The sequence below is a fragment of the Leguminivora glycinivorella genome, chromosome 19, assembly GCF_023078275.1.
Source record: "Leguminivora glycinivorella isolate SPB_JAAS2020 chromosome 19, LegGlyc_1.1, whole genome shotgun sequence".
Classification (NCBI taxonomy): Eukaryota; Metazoa; Arthropoda; class Insecta; order Lepidoptera; family Tortricidae; genus Leguminivora; species Leguminivora glycinivorella.
The window spans coordinates 1,617,223-1,634,056 of NC_062989.1; the positions used below are offsets into that span (position 1 = coordinate 1,617,223).

Consider the following 16,834-nt stretch of genomic DNA (forward strand, 5'->3'; position numbering starts at 1 on the left):
TCAACACTTTTTCACCAACATAGCCACTGATACTACACGGAATTTAAACTCCTCTGTAGTTAAGGCAGGTCTCTACTTGGACAATTACAATGTTAAGAAATGCAGCATGGAATTATATTTCCAATTTACTGACCCCGAAGAGATTATTAAAACTTTCAAGTCCTTAAAAGTTAAAAACAGTGAGGACATTTGGGGGATATCTGTGAAAGTCGTGTATTCAATTATTGACGTCGTGGCACCTTATCTAGCCGATGTGTTTAACGCTTGTGTTAGGGAATGTGTGTTTCCCAATCTGATGAAGTATAGTAAGGTTATTCCTCTGTTTAAATCAGGCAGCAAGGATGACCTTGGAAATTTTAGACCAATTTCCATACTTCCCGTTCTCAGCAAAGTGTTTGAGAAAATTATATTGAACCAGTTGCTTCGACATTTTAACACGAATGGATTACTTCAGCATCAGCAATTTGGTTTTACACGAGGTCGTTCGACGACATATGCTGCCTCTGTGCTAATCAAGCACATATACGATGCCTGGGAACTCTCGTTAGATGCTATCGGTATTTTCTGCGATCTCTCCAAAGCTTTCGATTGTGTGGAGCACGACACACTACTACACAAGCTGAAGCACTACGGTCTATCCTCTAAAGCTTTACAGCTTGTTGAATCTTACTTAAACGAAAGAACCCAGAAAGTGGTTGTAAATGGTACTGAATCTAACGGTACAACTGTAAAGCTTGGAGTACCACAGGGTTCTATTCTGGGACCTTTTCTTTTCCTTGTGTATATAAATGATTTGCCATGTCTTGTAAAGAACAAATGTGAGATAGTCTTATTTGCTGATGATACTTCACTAATTTTCAAAGTTGATAGGCAACTGAGTGACTATAGCCATGTGAATGAAACTTTGAAGGAGGTACTAGAATGGTTTACAGCAAATAACTTGCTCCTTAATGCCAAGAAGACGAAATGTGTTAAATTCTCTTTACCCAATGTAAGGAAGACAGATACTACCATCACGCTGAATGGCGAAAACCTGGACCTTGTCGAGAATACGCTCTTTCTTGGTCTTACTTTAGATTGCAATCTGCAATGGGGTCCTCATATATCTGCCCTAGCAAAAAGGTTGAGCTCTGCCGCGTATGCCGTAAGGAGAATTAGGCAATTAACTGATGTGGAGACAGCTCGCCTAGTTTATTTCAGTTACTTTCATAGTGTTATGTCTTACGGCATATTGGCCTGGGGAAAAGCAGCAGATATTCAAACCATCTTCGTTCTCCAGAAACGGGCAATACGATCTATCTACAACATGGCGTCACGTGACTCACTGAAGGAACGCTTTAAGGAGATAGACATCCTTACAGTAGCTTCACAATACATACTAGATGTGATAATGTATACTCATAAGAATATAGAGTCCTTTAAGAAACTGTCAGATATTCATAGTTATAATACACGGAACAAACATAAGCTAGCGGTTTCCAAGTTTCGTCTACAGAAAGTGAAGAAATCGTTCCTGGGAAACTGTGTAACATTTTATAATAAGGTACCCTTAGAGGCATGGGATCTGCCCTTTACTTCATTCAAGAAGTACATAAAAAGTGCACTTCTCAAAAAGGGGTACTACAAAATTGATGATTACCTGGGAGATACTACACCATGGCCGACTATCCAGGCTCAAAATCTGTCATAGTTTTGCTAGCAGTGTCCGGGGAGTCATTGTGTCATGCTTAAGGCGCTGTTGCTACTGGCTGTTTAAATTATTGATCCTTATTATTGTATAATTATAATTTGGTATATATATATATATTGACTTGTTGAGTACATACTAGTTATGTATTCTGTAGAATTAGTTGGAGATTGCTAGCTTAACAGTCTCTTGACGTGAAATTTGTATTTCATACGCATTTTTTTTTTCTATTTCTAGTTCTTTTGACACTTGGAGAACCTTTACACCTCCAAATTTTTATTTTTTATTATATCCCATTAATTATAATTGACTGTGGGGACCTTTTACATCTCCCAAGATCTTGTTTTCAATTAAGTCAATTTAAACTATGTAACATACAAGCACGGAATGTTGTGTCTTACATCTAGGTATACCGTATTCACTTATTATTGGAATATTTAATACAGCCCGGACAGCTTGAACATGTCATGCTCGCTAAAAAGTCTTTGCTTACGGTGACGTCGTTGATCGGGTCGCCACCTTCCCGAATGAAGGTTGAGGGAGGCGATGGCTGAGATACGCGCCATATTCGTGAACGGGTGCTGTTTGTGAAGACCGGTCTGTTTCAGCTAATAGGGGCTATGCTATTCTATGTAACATTAATTTTGAATGAGATTACGTTGAGGCACTCTGTTCGGTCCTTGTTTGTTTATTTTTCTTTCTGACTCTTGGAGACCATATACATCTCCAAGGAAAAAGTAGATTAAGTATACATATATATTTTTTTTCCTTTGCTTAAGACAACAAGAGTCTTTTACAACTCTAAAGTTATTTTAGTTATTCGGTTTTTTTCTTCATGTATAATTTTTTTAGATGTACTTTGACACTTAGAGACTCTATACATCTCTAACATCTCTTATTAATAATCATAATAGCTTTGTACTTTGTATAATTTCTTGTGTTAATATTTTTTTTTTATGAATACTTTTGCTTATTAAATTGTATCTTGTTTTTTTTTAATGCATGTTAAATATAAGATGTAATGTTTTGAAAAGAAGTGGCCCGCCGAGTTTCTTGCCGGTCCCATAGTGGATACCCTCCTCCAACTGAGGGGGGACTGAAATCTTCTCGAGGCTGAGGCGTAGGGTTAGAGCCGGCGTAGTTTTATTTGACGTTCATAAGCGCATTGTAATATGCCTACTTGGAAAATAAATATTTCATTTCATTTCATTTCATTTCATTAAAAAAAAAAAGTAATCATGACCGTTATTAATATCCATTATGGCTGGCAACAAACAGTCTTAATTTTCATAATCTTAAAAAATCATAATCTTATAAAATAAGATTGACTGCCTTGCCACACACATTCTTAAAATTCAAATTATTCGCAATCTGTCAGATCAATCTGAAAAAAATCATAATCTTAAAAAATAAGACTGTGTGTGGACAGTTGCGAAATTGTATGGGAATCCGTGCACTCGATCTGATTTCATAAGATTATGATTTTTTAAGATTATGAAATTTAAGACTGTCTGTTGCCAGCCTATGACTCTCTTTGAAACAGAATCCTTTCACGAAAAACGAAGATATATCGAGTTCATAAAATTAAAACAAATAATTCGTTTTATCAATCTGCAGGTAAATAATCTTCAAACAAAAACTTTTTCTATGAAATCCTATTACTTATACTATTCTGTAGATAGTTTAAACTAGGCGTTTATCTTACTCCAGAAGCCATATTTCATCGTAAAGGAAGTTAATGTCGCTATTAAACGTTGGCAAACGGTCGGGAACAAATTTAAATGCTTCCTTTATCGCCGGTCTTATTTGCTCATTCATTCATTCAAAATGGCTGCTGTGACGTCAAACTTTCATATGACTCTTTTATGAAGTTTTGCGAATAGTTTAACGACTAGCTAAAGATACTTCAACTAGTACACAGTGACAGGACCTACACACCACATACTTAGCTAATATATCAACTACACACATCAACTGGACAATAAAAGCACAATATTAAATATGAACATAAAACTTATACTAGCAAGAGCATTTTCCTTGTGTCGTCAGCCACATTTTTGCTAGTTTATTTTTTTCGAAATATTTGTTCCTTTGTAGCCACTACCTATATACATATAGTACGCATTTTTCTTTATTCGTAAACGTATAAGAAAAAGGAGTATTTTCATTGTTCTATTTTCCGATTGAATTACATTTTAATGCAATCTAATAACACGAATAGGTTCTTTCTCCACTCGTAACTATTATTGGGCTAACTATAAATAGGACAGAACGATACTTGCTCGAAGCCTTAAACGTGAAAATACGCCCTCGCTATTTTGGAGGTTATTTTTTTTTATTTAACCTCTCTAATCCCATCTACATCCATTATGGCCAATTTAAGTTATAGTTTTAACCTAAACTATTACAAAACAAGGTTCTTATTTGATCAACTGAAAAATCGAACTGCAGAGTTCAGGCGATTAACCTTGGTTGGCGACACAAAGTTAAAATACCACATTACAAGGTTGAAACTTTCACGCAAATGCTGTCCGATTATAAAAAGATTAGAAATAGTAAAAAACGGCGGGAAATTTGACGTTTACGCCATAGAGTGCCATCTTTACTTTTTTATTACGATTGTGTAAGGCCATTGTGGGTCATATTAATTCATTCTGAAAACTAGTTAAATATTCCTTCATATAATTAAGCTAATTATGAATTTACGCATATCTTTACGCACAATGATTATTCTTCACGTAATGTAGATAATTAGCAAAGGGAATTGAGTTCAGCCAAAAAAAAATACAACTAGTGTAGACCAAGTGCCAATTGTTGATGGTAGTAGGTGCCTACCTGTGTTCGCTAGACGAGATTCGCGCCATTTTTCTGATCAAATTGTGAATTTAGTCATACCGTCAGGGCGGGCCTTTTCAGTCATAGTCAACCGATTTATTTGTTTACAATAGGCGTCCTACTGTAATCGAGTAATTCCATTGATTCAACTGACGGATCGCGTCGCTCTGGTTGGTAAGCTCACGGGTCGGTTGCCATTCGGGGTGAAAGTGGATGGTGACCCCGGGATTATGTCATTGGGAACGGCTTTTGTTTCTTATAATATTACAACTTTCTTTGCGTTGACGTGGAGTAGATAGAATATTTGAATCGGCCGCTTTTCGGTAAAGTGAAACATCTTTAGGAAACCGAGTAATATCTGTCGTTTTCGTAAAACTAGTAGCATCTAAATCCTAGATTAGATGCCAAAGAGGACCCCAGGGTCTAGTGAACCGTATCAAAATTCCGGGATAATTCAAGGATGAATAAAAGTGTTGGGCCAAGATAACTCTGCGTGCCATTTGCAATGGGAAAATGTGACTAGACTATTTATATCCAGATAGGTAGAATACGTAGCCATCTACATAACCACCTAGTATAGGGGTGGCAAACAAGTGGTTTTACCAGATCTATAGTTTAATTCAAGCGAGTGAATCACGTAGCGAATACTAAACAGGTACAGTCCAGGGGGTTACCAAGTACTAAAGACGTTCAGTTTAGGTTCAGAGAGAGGACAGAGCTATATAACTGGTAAAGCTGTGTCCCTTTCTCTCGACTCGGCTTGCTAGTACTTCATGGTAACTTGGTAAGGTCGTTAATCTGGGCGGAGTGCTCTTGCGTCACTGGGGTCATGCAACCCTCGCACGGTCAGGTTTAATGTACTAAAGTTTAAAGTGAGATACTTTACGTAGACAAGAAACGGGTTAAAATGGAAAATCCACGGATATCCGAAAAATTCATTGATATAAAATTTCTGCGGTGTCAGTATACAGTCGCTTGTATAAATACATATGGGTGAATCAACTTTTTCTTGACTGTTATTGCTATGGTTACGGACCCCTGAGTCACGCTGGTTTTAAGCAAAATTATGCTACTGAAATTATGCAAGCATGCATGTAGTCCATGTTTGCAGGTGGCAAATTAAGGAAAGGGCTTGGTAACACCAGAAAAATGCATGTTGTCCTGGGCGTGACTCTAGGAGATCGTAACCATGGCAATAACAGACAAGAAAAAGTCTATTCACCCATATCACGTTCTAACAGAGTTATAACAAATGTTGAATAGATATACCGATGTTATGGGTGATAATACCTACTACCCATCCTCTAGATTGGCAAAAGATCGTAATTTAGGTATAGAATAATAATAGGTGAGGAAGAACTTCCAGCCATAGTGATAAAAACAATGCGGAAAACCTCATTTGAGCATTTCTTTTTTTTTGCCACTTTTATGAAGTATGATATTTTTGAAAAAAATATGCTATTTCTACTCAGAATTACTAGCTCTTCCAATCCTAGTAGTTAAAAATATTGTCCCATACGATTTTTTCTTATTTTGTCACCATTTTCCGTACATGTTGTATGGGGTAACAAAAGAGGAAAGTTTTTTTTTTTTTTTTTTTTTTTTATACTACGGCGGTGGCAAACAAGTATACGGCCCGCCTGATGTAAAGCGGTCACCGTAACCTATGGACGCCGGCAACTCAAACAGTGTCACATGCGCGTTGCCACCCCATTAGAAACTTGTACATTCCCTTTGCTGTGTTAAGTACACAGCAAAAAGGAGTGTACAAGTTCTAAGGAGGGTTCGGGTTGCCGACGACTCAAAGGACAATAAACGGAACAAGTTAGTTCCGTAAGTCCTCCCGTCATCAGCACACCGCACCCTCGTTGAGCTCTGGCAGCCTTACTCACCGACAGGAACACAACACTATGAGTAGGGTCTAGTGCTATTTGGCTGCGGTCTTCTGTAAGGCGGAGGTACTACCCCAGTTGGGCTCTGCTCTAGATTCGAGCGAGACAATATCCGCTGTGCTGTGCCCTACCACACAAAGCGGAATATCATTCGCTATGCCCTACCTCCTATAAGAAAGTAACAAAAATGTATGGAAATTCTGGGACTCTTTTGTCTCCCAGTAAGATTGAAAGTACTCGTGATTCTGAGTACCATTGACCTAAAATTCCCTAAAACAAACGAAATTCTTTTATTGGCAAAAAAAAGAAATGCTCATTTAGCTTAATAATTGAAAGTACAATACAGATGTGAGGGTGAAAAAAATCCTTCGTATTTTTACGGAAACGATACCTATCTACAACGCAATCCATACTAATATTATAATTGGGAAAGTGTGTGTCTGTTTGTTTGTCCGTCTTTCACGGCAAAACGGAGCGACGAATTGTCGTGATTTTTTAAGTGGAGATAGTTGAAGGGATGGAAAGTGACGTAGGCTACTTTTTGTCTCTTTCTAACGCGAGCGAAGCCGCGGCAAAAGCTAGTGCTTTCATATTTATGAAACTGCTTAGAAATCGCGCCATCATAATTGGGCGTCAAATACCTAAAAACTAGGTTGACTCTTTATTTTAATCGAGCATAGATTTCTCACATTAGCCGCTTACAATGCTCAACGGCATAGAGCACGCAACGCTCTACTTTCTTTTTCTTTCCGCGACTCTGCACCGATTTGACTAGATTGCAGCATGTGAAAGGTCATTAAGTGCATGATGCAAAGGAATTTCTGATTAGAGAATTGGTTATAGTTGACCTAGGAATAGAACACCACAGCTGACATTTTATTTTACTACTGTTTCACTTCTAAATCGAATTTTATTACCAGTTACTGTTAAATCCCGAAAGAATCCCGAATATGGAGTATTTGTATATTATAATTATATATCGTTGTCTGAGTACCCACCACACAAGCTTTTCTTGAGCTTACCGTGGGACTCAGTCAATCTGTGTAAGAATATCCCATAATATTTATTTATTTATTTACTGTCTGATAAAGTTAAGCTTAACAGTTTCACGCAGCAAATTTAAAAAAAATGCTCAATGCTATTATAACGTAGGTCCCATAGAAAATATGTATTTCGCGCCGTGAAATGAAATGAAATGAAATATTTATTTTCCAAGTAGGCATATCACAATGCGCATATCAATGTCAACTAAAGCTACGCCGGCTCTAACCCTACGCCTCAGCCTCGAGAAGATTAAGTCCCAGTGACAAATTTATTGGCCAACTATATTTTTACAAATATCTTAATCAAGTAAGGTAAATAATTTACAACAATTAGGTACTTTAAACTGTTTAAGATTGTCAACACTTCCTTACTGGCAATTTTTATTTCAAATTAAAAATATAATTTGAAAAAAAAACTCCGAGAATTTGCAACTGGCAACATTAAAATTAAAACAATATTAAAAGGCGGATCTCGCACAAGATATAACTACCATAAACTACTTAATTGACAATAAGAATATCTTTATTTCTCACGATCTTACCTACTTCCGTAGAGGAAAGGAAAGTATGAACAATGTTTGTTACGTCTCGAATAAGGTCGCATAATCTTCATTGTTTTTAAACGGGGTTTTGCAATGTTCAATAATCATACACATTAACCTGGTATCGGCATTTAAAGCTGCTTCATCGTTTTATCTTTTATCTTCGTTTTATTGAATCTTTTACGTAAAAATACCACTGGATTAACTGTACCAACAATGAGGAGACACTTGGGAGGCACACTCAAAGGGTATGAGAGTTATGACAGACGGCGCCACCTTATTAGTCCATTGCACAGGTAAAGAATTTCATACGTGAGAGTGAGAAGATGATATATTTTTTCTCTCTCTGTCTCTTACATATGAATGACAGTCACATGTCGTAGCACCTGCACAGGCGCCGCCTGGTGGGATAAAAATGTCAGTGTGCCTTCTCATTGTCAATACAAGCAAAATACAAGCCTCCTTGAGCTTAATATCGAGGTCGAGGAGCTCAGTCATTCTATGTAAGAATGTTCTACAATATGATATCATTTTCACCACACCAAACGGTCCAAAAGATCAATTTTGCTATTCGAAAACGGATAGCAAAATTTCATTTTTAAGTTAAAAAATTTTAACCACAAGAGTGCAAAGTAATTTCATACAAATTTTAACTTGATGCCTTGAACTGGCTGGTAGAATTTACCTACAAATAATTATTTTGAATCATAAATATTGAATAGATTGCTGGATTTAATTTAGTTTGATGTTTTATAAGTAGTCACTATTTTCTCGTGTTGGTGTGGTGAAAATTTTGTGTTCCTACCTTCGTGCCTTGAAACCCTCGCAACGCTCAAGATTCCATTTTTTGAATATTGGAATGTTGAATCTTTCGCTTGCTCGGGCTTCAATATGGGCACGTGCGGTTAAACAACAACTTTTGCCCCTTGTAAAACAAATAACTATTATTTATTATTTAATGCATAGCGAGGCGACATCTATCAAACAGAAGAGAAATATGTCATAATGATAATTGTTAGATGATCGCACTAAATCATAGCAAATATGCGGCACCTTACAATAGTAATTGGGTCAAACAACGCGGAATGAAGTTGTTTCTGCGAACGATTGGTTTTTACTTCTTGCGTGAGAGTCGAATGTAATCGTTTTTGTAGGCGATTGCTTGTAACACGCTTTGTTATCGTGGCGATGACATGTCTATACCTTAACTAAGTAAGACTGAATATTGATCATATAAAAACGTCTTATGTACTTCATTCTTCATTGTTTCCACTAACACGCAGCTGAGAACCGAACATTTTTGGTACCACGGTTTGGTACCGTGCGTTCTAAGTCTCCAAACATTTCTTTTCTGTGTCTTGTGACAAAGCTTCACAGTATTAAAAAATTTCGTCGTCGTCTGCTGTGCGTGGTCTAGGCACAAAGTCTCCAGGAATAAAACACTTCCCAAATATCTTTCTTGAATATATCGTGAGATAACAAGTTAACTGGCAATTCTGTTTTATTCCAGCTATCCGTGGCCGAAGTAGAACCGCGTGCGGCTGCTGAAGAGAGAGACAAACTGCTCAACGACGCTAACTACAGCAGTCTTCAGAACGATGAAGCCGTCACTCAGGCCAGGCGGGAGAGAGACGAAGCGATAGAGAGGAAGAAGACAGCTGAGGTAAGCATTTATTGGGTAACACTTGCCATAAATTATGAAGGTCAATGCCCTTGACCCTTACCCGTGCAATTTTGACGTTTTAGAATGCGTTACTCGATAGGTAAATGTTAAGGAAAATAACATCCATTGCATGTGGAGAAGTTGACCAGCGCCCCCAAACAGTTACTTACCGAAAATAACTTACATTTTCCATAACGTTTTCAATATTAAGTATCGTGAAAAAACTAACGGTAGAAGATCAGCAACAATTTTGAAACTTTCGAGTAGGTAGGTTCTCTTCTCCATCTATTTTTCACAGAGTTATTTACTTATATTTGTCGTGTCTGTCAACTAAGTCGGATCTGTAAGCCACTTACTCGTACCTACCTATTTGTAGTACACTAAGCTTGTTAAGAATACTAGTAAGACGATTTCAAATACTCAATCGAGCAAAATGTTTTGCTTATGTTGGGCTAATTACCTCAATTAAATAACTTTAAGTAGTCAATTATTTGAGTTAGTTTAGATGCTGAACTCTGTTTTGAGCATTCTATGCCGGGTCAAATGTTCTTAGATATACCTACAACTACATGCAAACAGCAGATGAGTGATCTCTATCAAATTCAATCGCATATTTTCAAACTAATGCTTTAATTTCTGAACAATTTCGTTTGTTTATCTTCAATTTCCTCTAGAGTTTTAACGTTATTTTTTCTAGTTTAGAATGTTTTCGTTTTATCAACAAAGCTGATAATGTTCTTTAGAATAGCATAAGTGTCATGTTTCGCTAGTGGCATGACGAAATTCACAAAATAAATCTTGAACCAAAATGGAATCTTAACAATCTTACGTCTGGTATTACAGGTGGCGCTCGCGAAGACCCGCGTAGAGCTGATGCAGGCCAACAGCCAGCTTTACGAGGCGGTGAGGCAGAAGGTGGATCTGGGGCAGCAGTTGGAACAGTGGCAGGTCAGTACAACTACATTAAATACCAAAAGTTTTGAATGTGATGTATTTCCTGCAGCTTGATGGCCAAAAGTGGTGTTGGTTGACACTTTAAAGACGTGTTTTTTTTTTTTTAAATAATCACTAAGGCAACCAAGTCCAATCATTCATCATTCGACTGCATAATAGCATAGCAAAGCACTGTAACTTGCAGGCGCTAAAGCTTTACTTTCACAATTATTGGGTTAAGCAAAGTACCATTTATTTAAAAACTTGATTCTACAAAGCCCTAAATAATTCCAGATGGACATGCAAGAGTTGATCGACGAGCAGATGAAACACAAGCTGACCTCGGAGAAACGCCGCAAGCTGCCGTCGACTCACCAGCGCCGTCGCGCGCTGCGCGCCTCCTCGGATTTTTTTTTCAGCGATGATCTGTTGCGCGCTCGGGGCCTCCCGCCATACACAAAACTACCATATCAATCACGTTACTCATCATCAGAAACTACGACCCCTTCACTTTTAATTTCATCGCCATTTACGGCATTTTCAATGACAAACTGACAGTGACACCTGTCATCGTCGCCGCCATTTTGAAAGATGGCGCGCTCCAATTTTAGGTGCGTTCTGATTCTATTCTCGAAACCGTGTGATGTGTACACCGTGGCAGTGATAGTTAGTGTCTTAATTAGGTTTTTAATTGTAACTGTACACATTATTTTTAAATTACCGAGTGTAGAGTATATTTGCACGTTAATGCAATGATTTTATTTATAAACGACATGCTGTATTATTTCTTAGCGAATCGGATGTGAGTTTTGGAATGGTAGGCGGTTTTGGTACAACAGATTTAAACGAATACGGACAATCTTGAGAACTCGTCATCTATACGTCCGTAAGAGCAACAATAATTTGCATTAGTAGTAATATTAACGTTTAATATTTTCACCTCCTTAACCCTTAATTTGGCAGACATAGAAACATTAAAAATACCGTTTTTTTGTTGAATACTATTTTTATGGGTCATAAGGAGCCCCGAAAAATAATGAAAAAATCATAATCTTTCAGTTTTTCAGGAAAATTATGTTCGGTGTGGCGAACACTGCCAGCTAATCAAGAATTAAAAGTGCGTAAAATAATTTGCTGTATAAATGTTAAGAAACATACAAATTTTTCGTAGAAATGAACATAAAAGTATTGTCTACACTTTGTGTGCCCTTTTTGTACTTTGTGACCCCGAAACTAGACCTCCTTCGTAATGTTGACACCGAATATCCGAAACTCTTTGGACATCGGTAAGGGGAATGTCCTGGAATTTAGGCGCTATGTTATGTCAAATGGGGTTTTAGTATGTGAAAATGTGCAAAACTTCTTACTGGGGTTCAACTAGACGAGATTATGTTTACTCAACTCGGATACCTACTCAAGAGAGGTATCGATTTGAGACACAAGTTGCATTTTGCTTTCCAAAACCTGCTCACGATAGGCATTTGCACGACCTGGGTGTACTGGTTATCATCTGTGCTGTCATCCGCATGCTAGCAGCAATAGATATTGTTAGTTTTTAGCTTATCATTGATATGAAGGATGAACAGGGTCGGCGATAGGATAGATCCTTGGGGTACACCTCCGTTAATGGGCCGGTTTTCTGAGTATTGATCGTCGATGAAAATTGAAATGCTTCACCCAGGTAGAAAGCTGGCGACCCACGTGCAAAGCCTTTCTGGGAGCCCGTACGAGGGTAGCTTCGGGGAGATGCGTCTTATGATAAACTCTATCAAAAACCTTAGGTAGCGATATCTAGGCTAACCGCCAGTACCTCTTCCTTGTTCTCAATGGCGGTGGCCCAACCATAAGTATACTCAAAAGATCACCATCGTCACGACCATGGCGGAAGCCGTATTGCCGGTCACTATAATCTGGTGTTCTTTTAGGTACGCCATAAGAGCTGGTTATTAACTACTTACTTCATTGCTCTTGGGAGAGAAGAGAGGTTCTTCTTATCTGGGCCTCAATGGGCCGTCGGTGTGTAGGGTTTGTGCGATCACCCTTCTTTGCGGTGGTTGGATGGAATGTGAAGAAGTCTTTCAGGATGACGAGCATGCATCTGGAGCAGTGCGAAATGCCAAAAACGCGAATTAAAAGTTGGGATAAGCTCTGCAGCGCACGTTTTCATACAATAGCTGGGAATACCCTCAGGCCCATTGGACTTATTGACACCGAGGGCAAATGTGTGCATGCCTAACTACACTTTGAGTGAAGCGAACCTCGGATGAGAGTATTAGAGAATTTTTTACTTGGATGAATGATAATGGATGAATCTACTCTTAGAAAGGATTTTGGGGAAGAGGGAAAAAGAAAAGGGTCTGAATCCTCGCTGTAGGACCTTCCTTGCGTACATCCATCGTAGTTCAACACGGTAACGCGGTGAGAACAGGGGTAGGTACTTTTGCACCGGGATGTGCGTAATTAGGTTAGAGTTAGCTAATCATTTTTTTTGCCCAGACGTCATATTAATGTAACTTAATTTACTTTTGCGCTCTTTGTGAAATAAAAATTTGGTAATAAGGTCCACCGATAAGTTGGCAATGTTCACGTCACATCGAACATGCAACCCTGAATTGCAAACACCGCGTAGTTAGCGATGTTCGCCACGCCGAACATGCAACCAACCTACTATTTCACTGTGAAGATGGCAGTGTTCGGTACCACGAACATGACTTTTTAAGTGTCACTGTCACTAAATTAAGACTTACACTAAACTAGAACCTCTTTAGTACGATTAATTCACTCTCATTGGTAACTGATAAATGTCGTTTTTATTAATGTATAATCATAAAAATCTAATTAAATGTCATAAATATCCTGATGATACTTCGCGTTTGCCGTCTTGCCGCGATTTTGCGTGTACTGCTGACATACGAATATTGTGACAGTAATGAATTAATTTTCTACCAATTAAAACAATACAATGCTACAATTTGAGTCGAAAGAAATATGTAAAAAAAGACGAAATAGGACTAGCAGATTTTTTGAAATGGCAATTATTATTAGCGAACACTGTCCAATTAAGGGTTAATGACTTACATTTTCGCAGTACCATCATCTTAACTTCACATAATCTGCTTGTTTTTAACACTACCTTTATAAATAAGCGTTTGATTTTGCCTTTCCAAAATTGTCTACCAATGACAATTCTAAGTAAGAAAATCATATCGTTTTTTTATCAAATGCATTTAAGTAAATTTATCGCTTTTTACTTATTTCATAGTTAAGAAGTTTTAAAATAGTTCTTTATTACCTTAATTCGCTATTCGTTCAAGTCCATTCCTTAACTAACATTCCCATTAATTTTAATGTGCATATAAAAATGAAATTAAAATAGGCTTAATAAAATTGTATTTATGATTATTTTCTCAGATGATCTCTTCTTTGAGTGACATTACTTTTTATCTACTTTCTAAAATTGAAACTAAATGTATCGATAGTAACGGCCTCTAGTAGAATATGGATTGTTCTAAATAGGTAATATATTTAGTTTGTTAGATCCAAATTTAATACTAATGACATGTATTTCATTATTATAAAATAACTGTACTTGTCAAGATGATCGTCTCAAAAAATATCAGTAGTATTTTATCTTTTTAGAGATTGTACGTACAATTCCTTTACGTATAAGTTTGCAAATAATCGATTCACTTAAAGCGGAAACAGGTGCACGTATAGTGTAGTAAAATAATAAAATAATATAATTATGTGAAACGAAAGCGGGCGGTGTTTCTGCGTGCAAATACGAGATCATTGTGCTAGTTTTCGTGGTTTTCGTCCACGATTTGTAATTTTTTAATATAAGCCTACCTTATGTGTAAAATGTAGATGAAATTTTGACTGATACTTTTACTTGTGGACTCAAAATTTAGGGCCGGTTGCATTAAAACCGTCTGTCACCGTCTCAAAGCGTTCGTTAAAAAAAAATTCAATGGGAAATCTCCATAGACGTTTATTGTCTGTTGATGTGTCTGTCAAATTTGGCTGATGCAATCAATGGCCCTAAATCTGTCTAAGAAAATAAAAATAACATTTCGCAAGTAGCAAATTAAATAATAAAGTTATTAATAGCTGTCCTGTCAAGTTTAAAAGTAATTCACGGACGAAAACTAGCAGTGTCAACTAAACTGAATTAATTCTTTTATATTTTTTATTATAAATGTATCGACATTCGGACCTTATTTTGTTTCTTTACGACATTTTATTTTTTTCTCTAAATACCCATAAAATTAATGTTATTTTTTATTGAATTACATGTAGCATATTTTTATATACATTACATACATTAAGTATATATAAATAAGTGTGTTATGTATTATTCTAAATAGTGGATAAATGTTTTTGCTTTTTCCTGATCAACTATTTTGAAGCAGCCATATTATTACTTTTACAGAAACAATAAGGTAGAATATTGAATTTGATGATCTGGTTGTAATTTAGAATTAAATAAATTAATCTGTAGTTTAAAATAATATGGGGCTAATTTTAAAATTAGATAAATTCACTAGTAGGTACTAATTTAATGCGGCCACATAATTATGTATACTCCACGTATAAAACATACGTAGCGCCCTTGAAACTTAATAAAAGGGCTTTGGAAATGTATGCATTTTCTTATCTAATTTGAGCGACAGCACTTCAAATTGGTACGTAGTCTCAAAAGTGGGGTTCTGGCGCTCTCAGTAGCCGAATGCCAGCTTCTCCTAGGAACGCTGTAGAAAGATAGTTCTGGCTCTTGCTCGCGCCAATACGTGCAAGTGCGATAGAGATAGCTATTGTAAGAGAGGTATTGTCGTGAGTTGTTTATGCATCTCGGTTTACGGCTGGAAATTGGTCGTGGGTATTTTTTTTTACTAAATCTTATTTTTAATGCTTTCTTCCAATTACTGACTCTGGTGCTACCTGGCTTTCGTATTTGAAATAGACTATATGTGAAACTGTTTTGCAATACAGACGAGAATGTACCTTCATTTACTTATATATTTGAACTGTGCCTCAAATAAGCACCTGGCCTTTGAAAGCGCCTTTTTTGCTTCGTTAGTAAACTTCCCTGTATCAGGCGGCAGGGTAAATGGCTATGAAGAATACTTTGATCGCAATATTATTTTATTAATAGACAAAATTAAAGCAAGTCATCAGGTTTTAACATGTTAAAACGAGGTTTAGTGATATTTTTTTACATAACATACCTACCAGCAGCCAGCAGCGGTTATCCATACAAGCCGGATTCCCACCGGCTTGCCTAAAATTGATTACTAACAAAGCAATTCCAATGTAGGTAGGTTTAATTTTTGCCTCAGTGTTGCCTAGCATAGCCTCTTTTCGTATTCAGCCGCCACTTCGATACCTGTCACTTAATTTGTGATTAGTCATGTCTTTTTTTTACAGTTATTTTCTATAGTAAGTACTAGGAAAAATAAGGTAGCAAAATGTTCCTATCGGCTTGTAGTATGTCTAAAATAATTACTTACTCAACTGTTTGGCACTAATAAAAAATCTTCGATACTAGCGCCACCTGTTGAAACTTCAGCAGTTTAAAAAAGTCTCAGTAGGTTTTAAGCGATTATTTTGATCTCCAATCTTGCCATTATTGGCAAGAGGATTTTACAAATAATTGTTTTGAGACATATTCATTTAGGTACTTAACTTAAATGAAATTTTTGTATTAGGAATACACACCATAAAACTCTGTGTTATTTTCCTATAAGTAATTAAAATTTAAAAAATGTAATTTGAAGGAAATTAAAAGCCAATTCTTGAGATTTCATGTGTACTGAGGGTTTTTCTTTGAAAATAATGTGTAACTTAATGAGATTTAAAAAAAAGAATGGCACAGTCAATTTTGTGGAAGTATTTAGATTGGCATACATTTTATTATTTTTTAATTAAAAAAGACATTTCTGCAATATAATCTTTATTAATTTATTGTTAAGACTGAATCGAAATAGTAAAATATGAAATGCGCCCTAACATTTTACTTTAAATGGAGTCTGTTGTTCAATGTGGCGATAGAGAAGTATAAGGTTACATAAACAACTGTATGTATTATAAGATGCCTAAGTATAGTACCCACAGATATAGGAAGGAATGAGATCGTACATGCCAGGCGATTTGTATTGACACGCGCCTGTATGTCGCAAGTTTTTGAACCAACACACTCGTAGATGTACGCTGCTATTGTTCTATTGCGTTGCGGAGTA

At 36.7% G+C, this 16,834-nt stretch overlaps 1 protein-coding gene across 1 annotated transcript in view; it reads left to right on the plus strand.

Moving 5' to 3' along the window:
* Positions 1 to 16,834, plus strand: part of LOC125236718 (bicaudal D-related protein homolog) — a 191,787-nt gene that overhangs the window by 146,628 nt on the left and 28,325 nt on the right. The window contains exons 7-9 of the mRNA XM_048143638.1: positions 9,510 to 9,662; positions 10,506 to 10,610; positions 10,890 to 11,073. Of these exons, the coding sequence (XP_047999595.1) occupies positions 9,510 to 9,662; positions 10,506 to 10,610; positions 10,890 to 11,073 (442 nt within the window). The remainder of the gene's footprint in view (positions 1 to 9,509; positions 9,663 to 10,505; positions 10,611 to 10,889; positions 11,074 to 16,834) is intronic.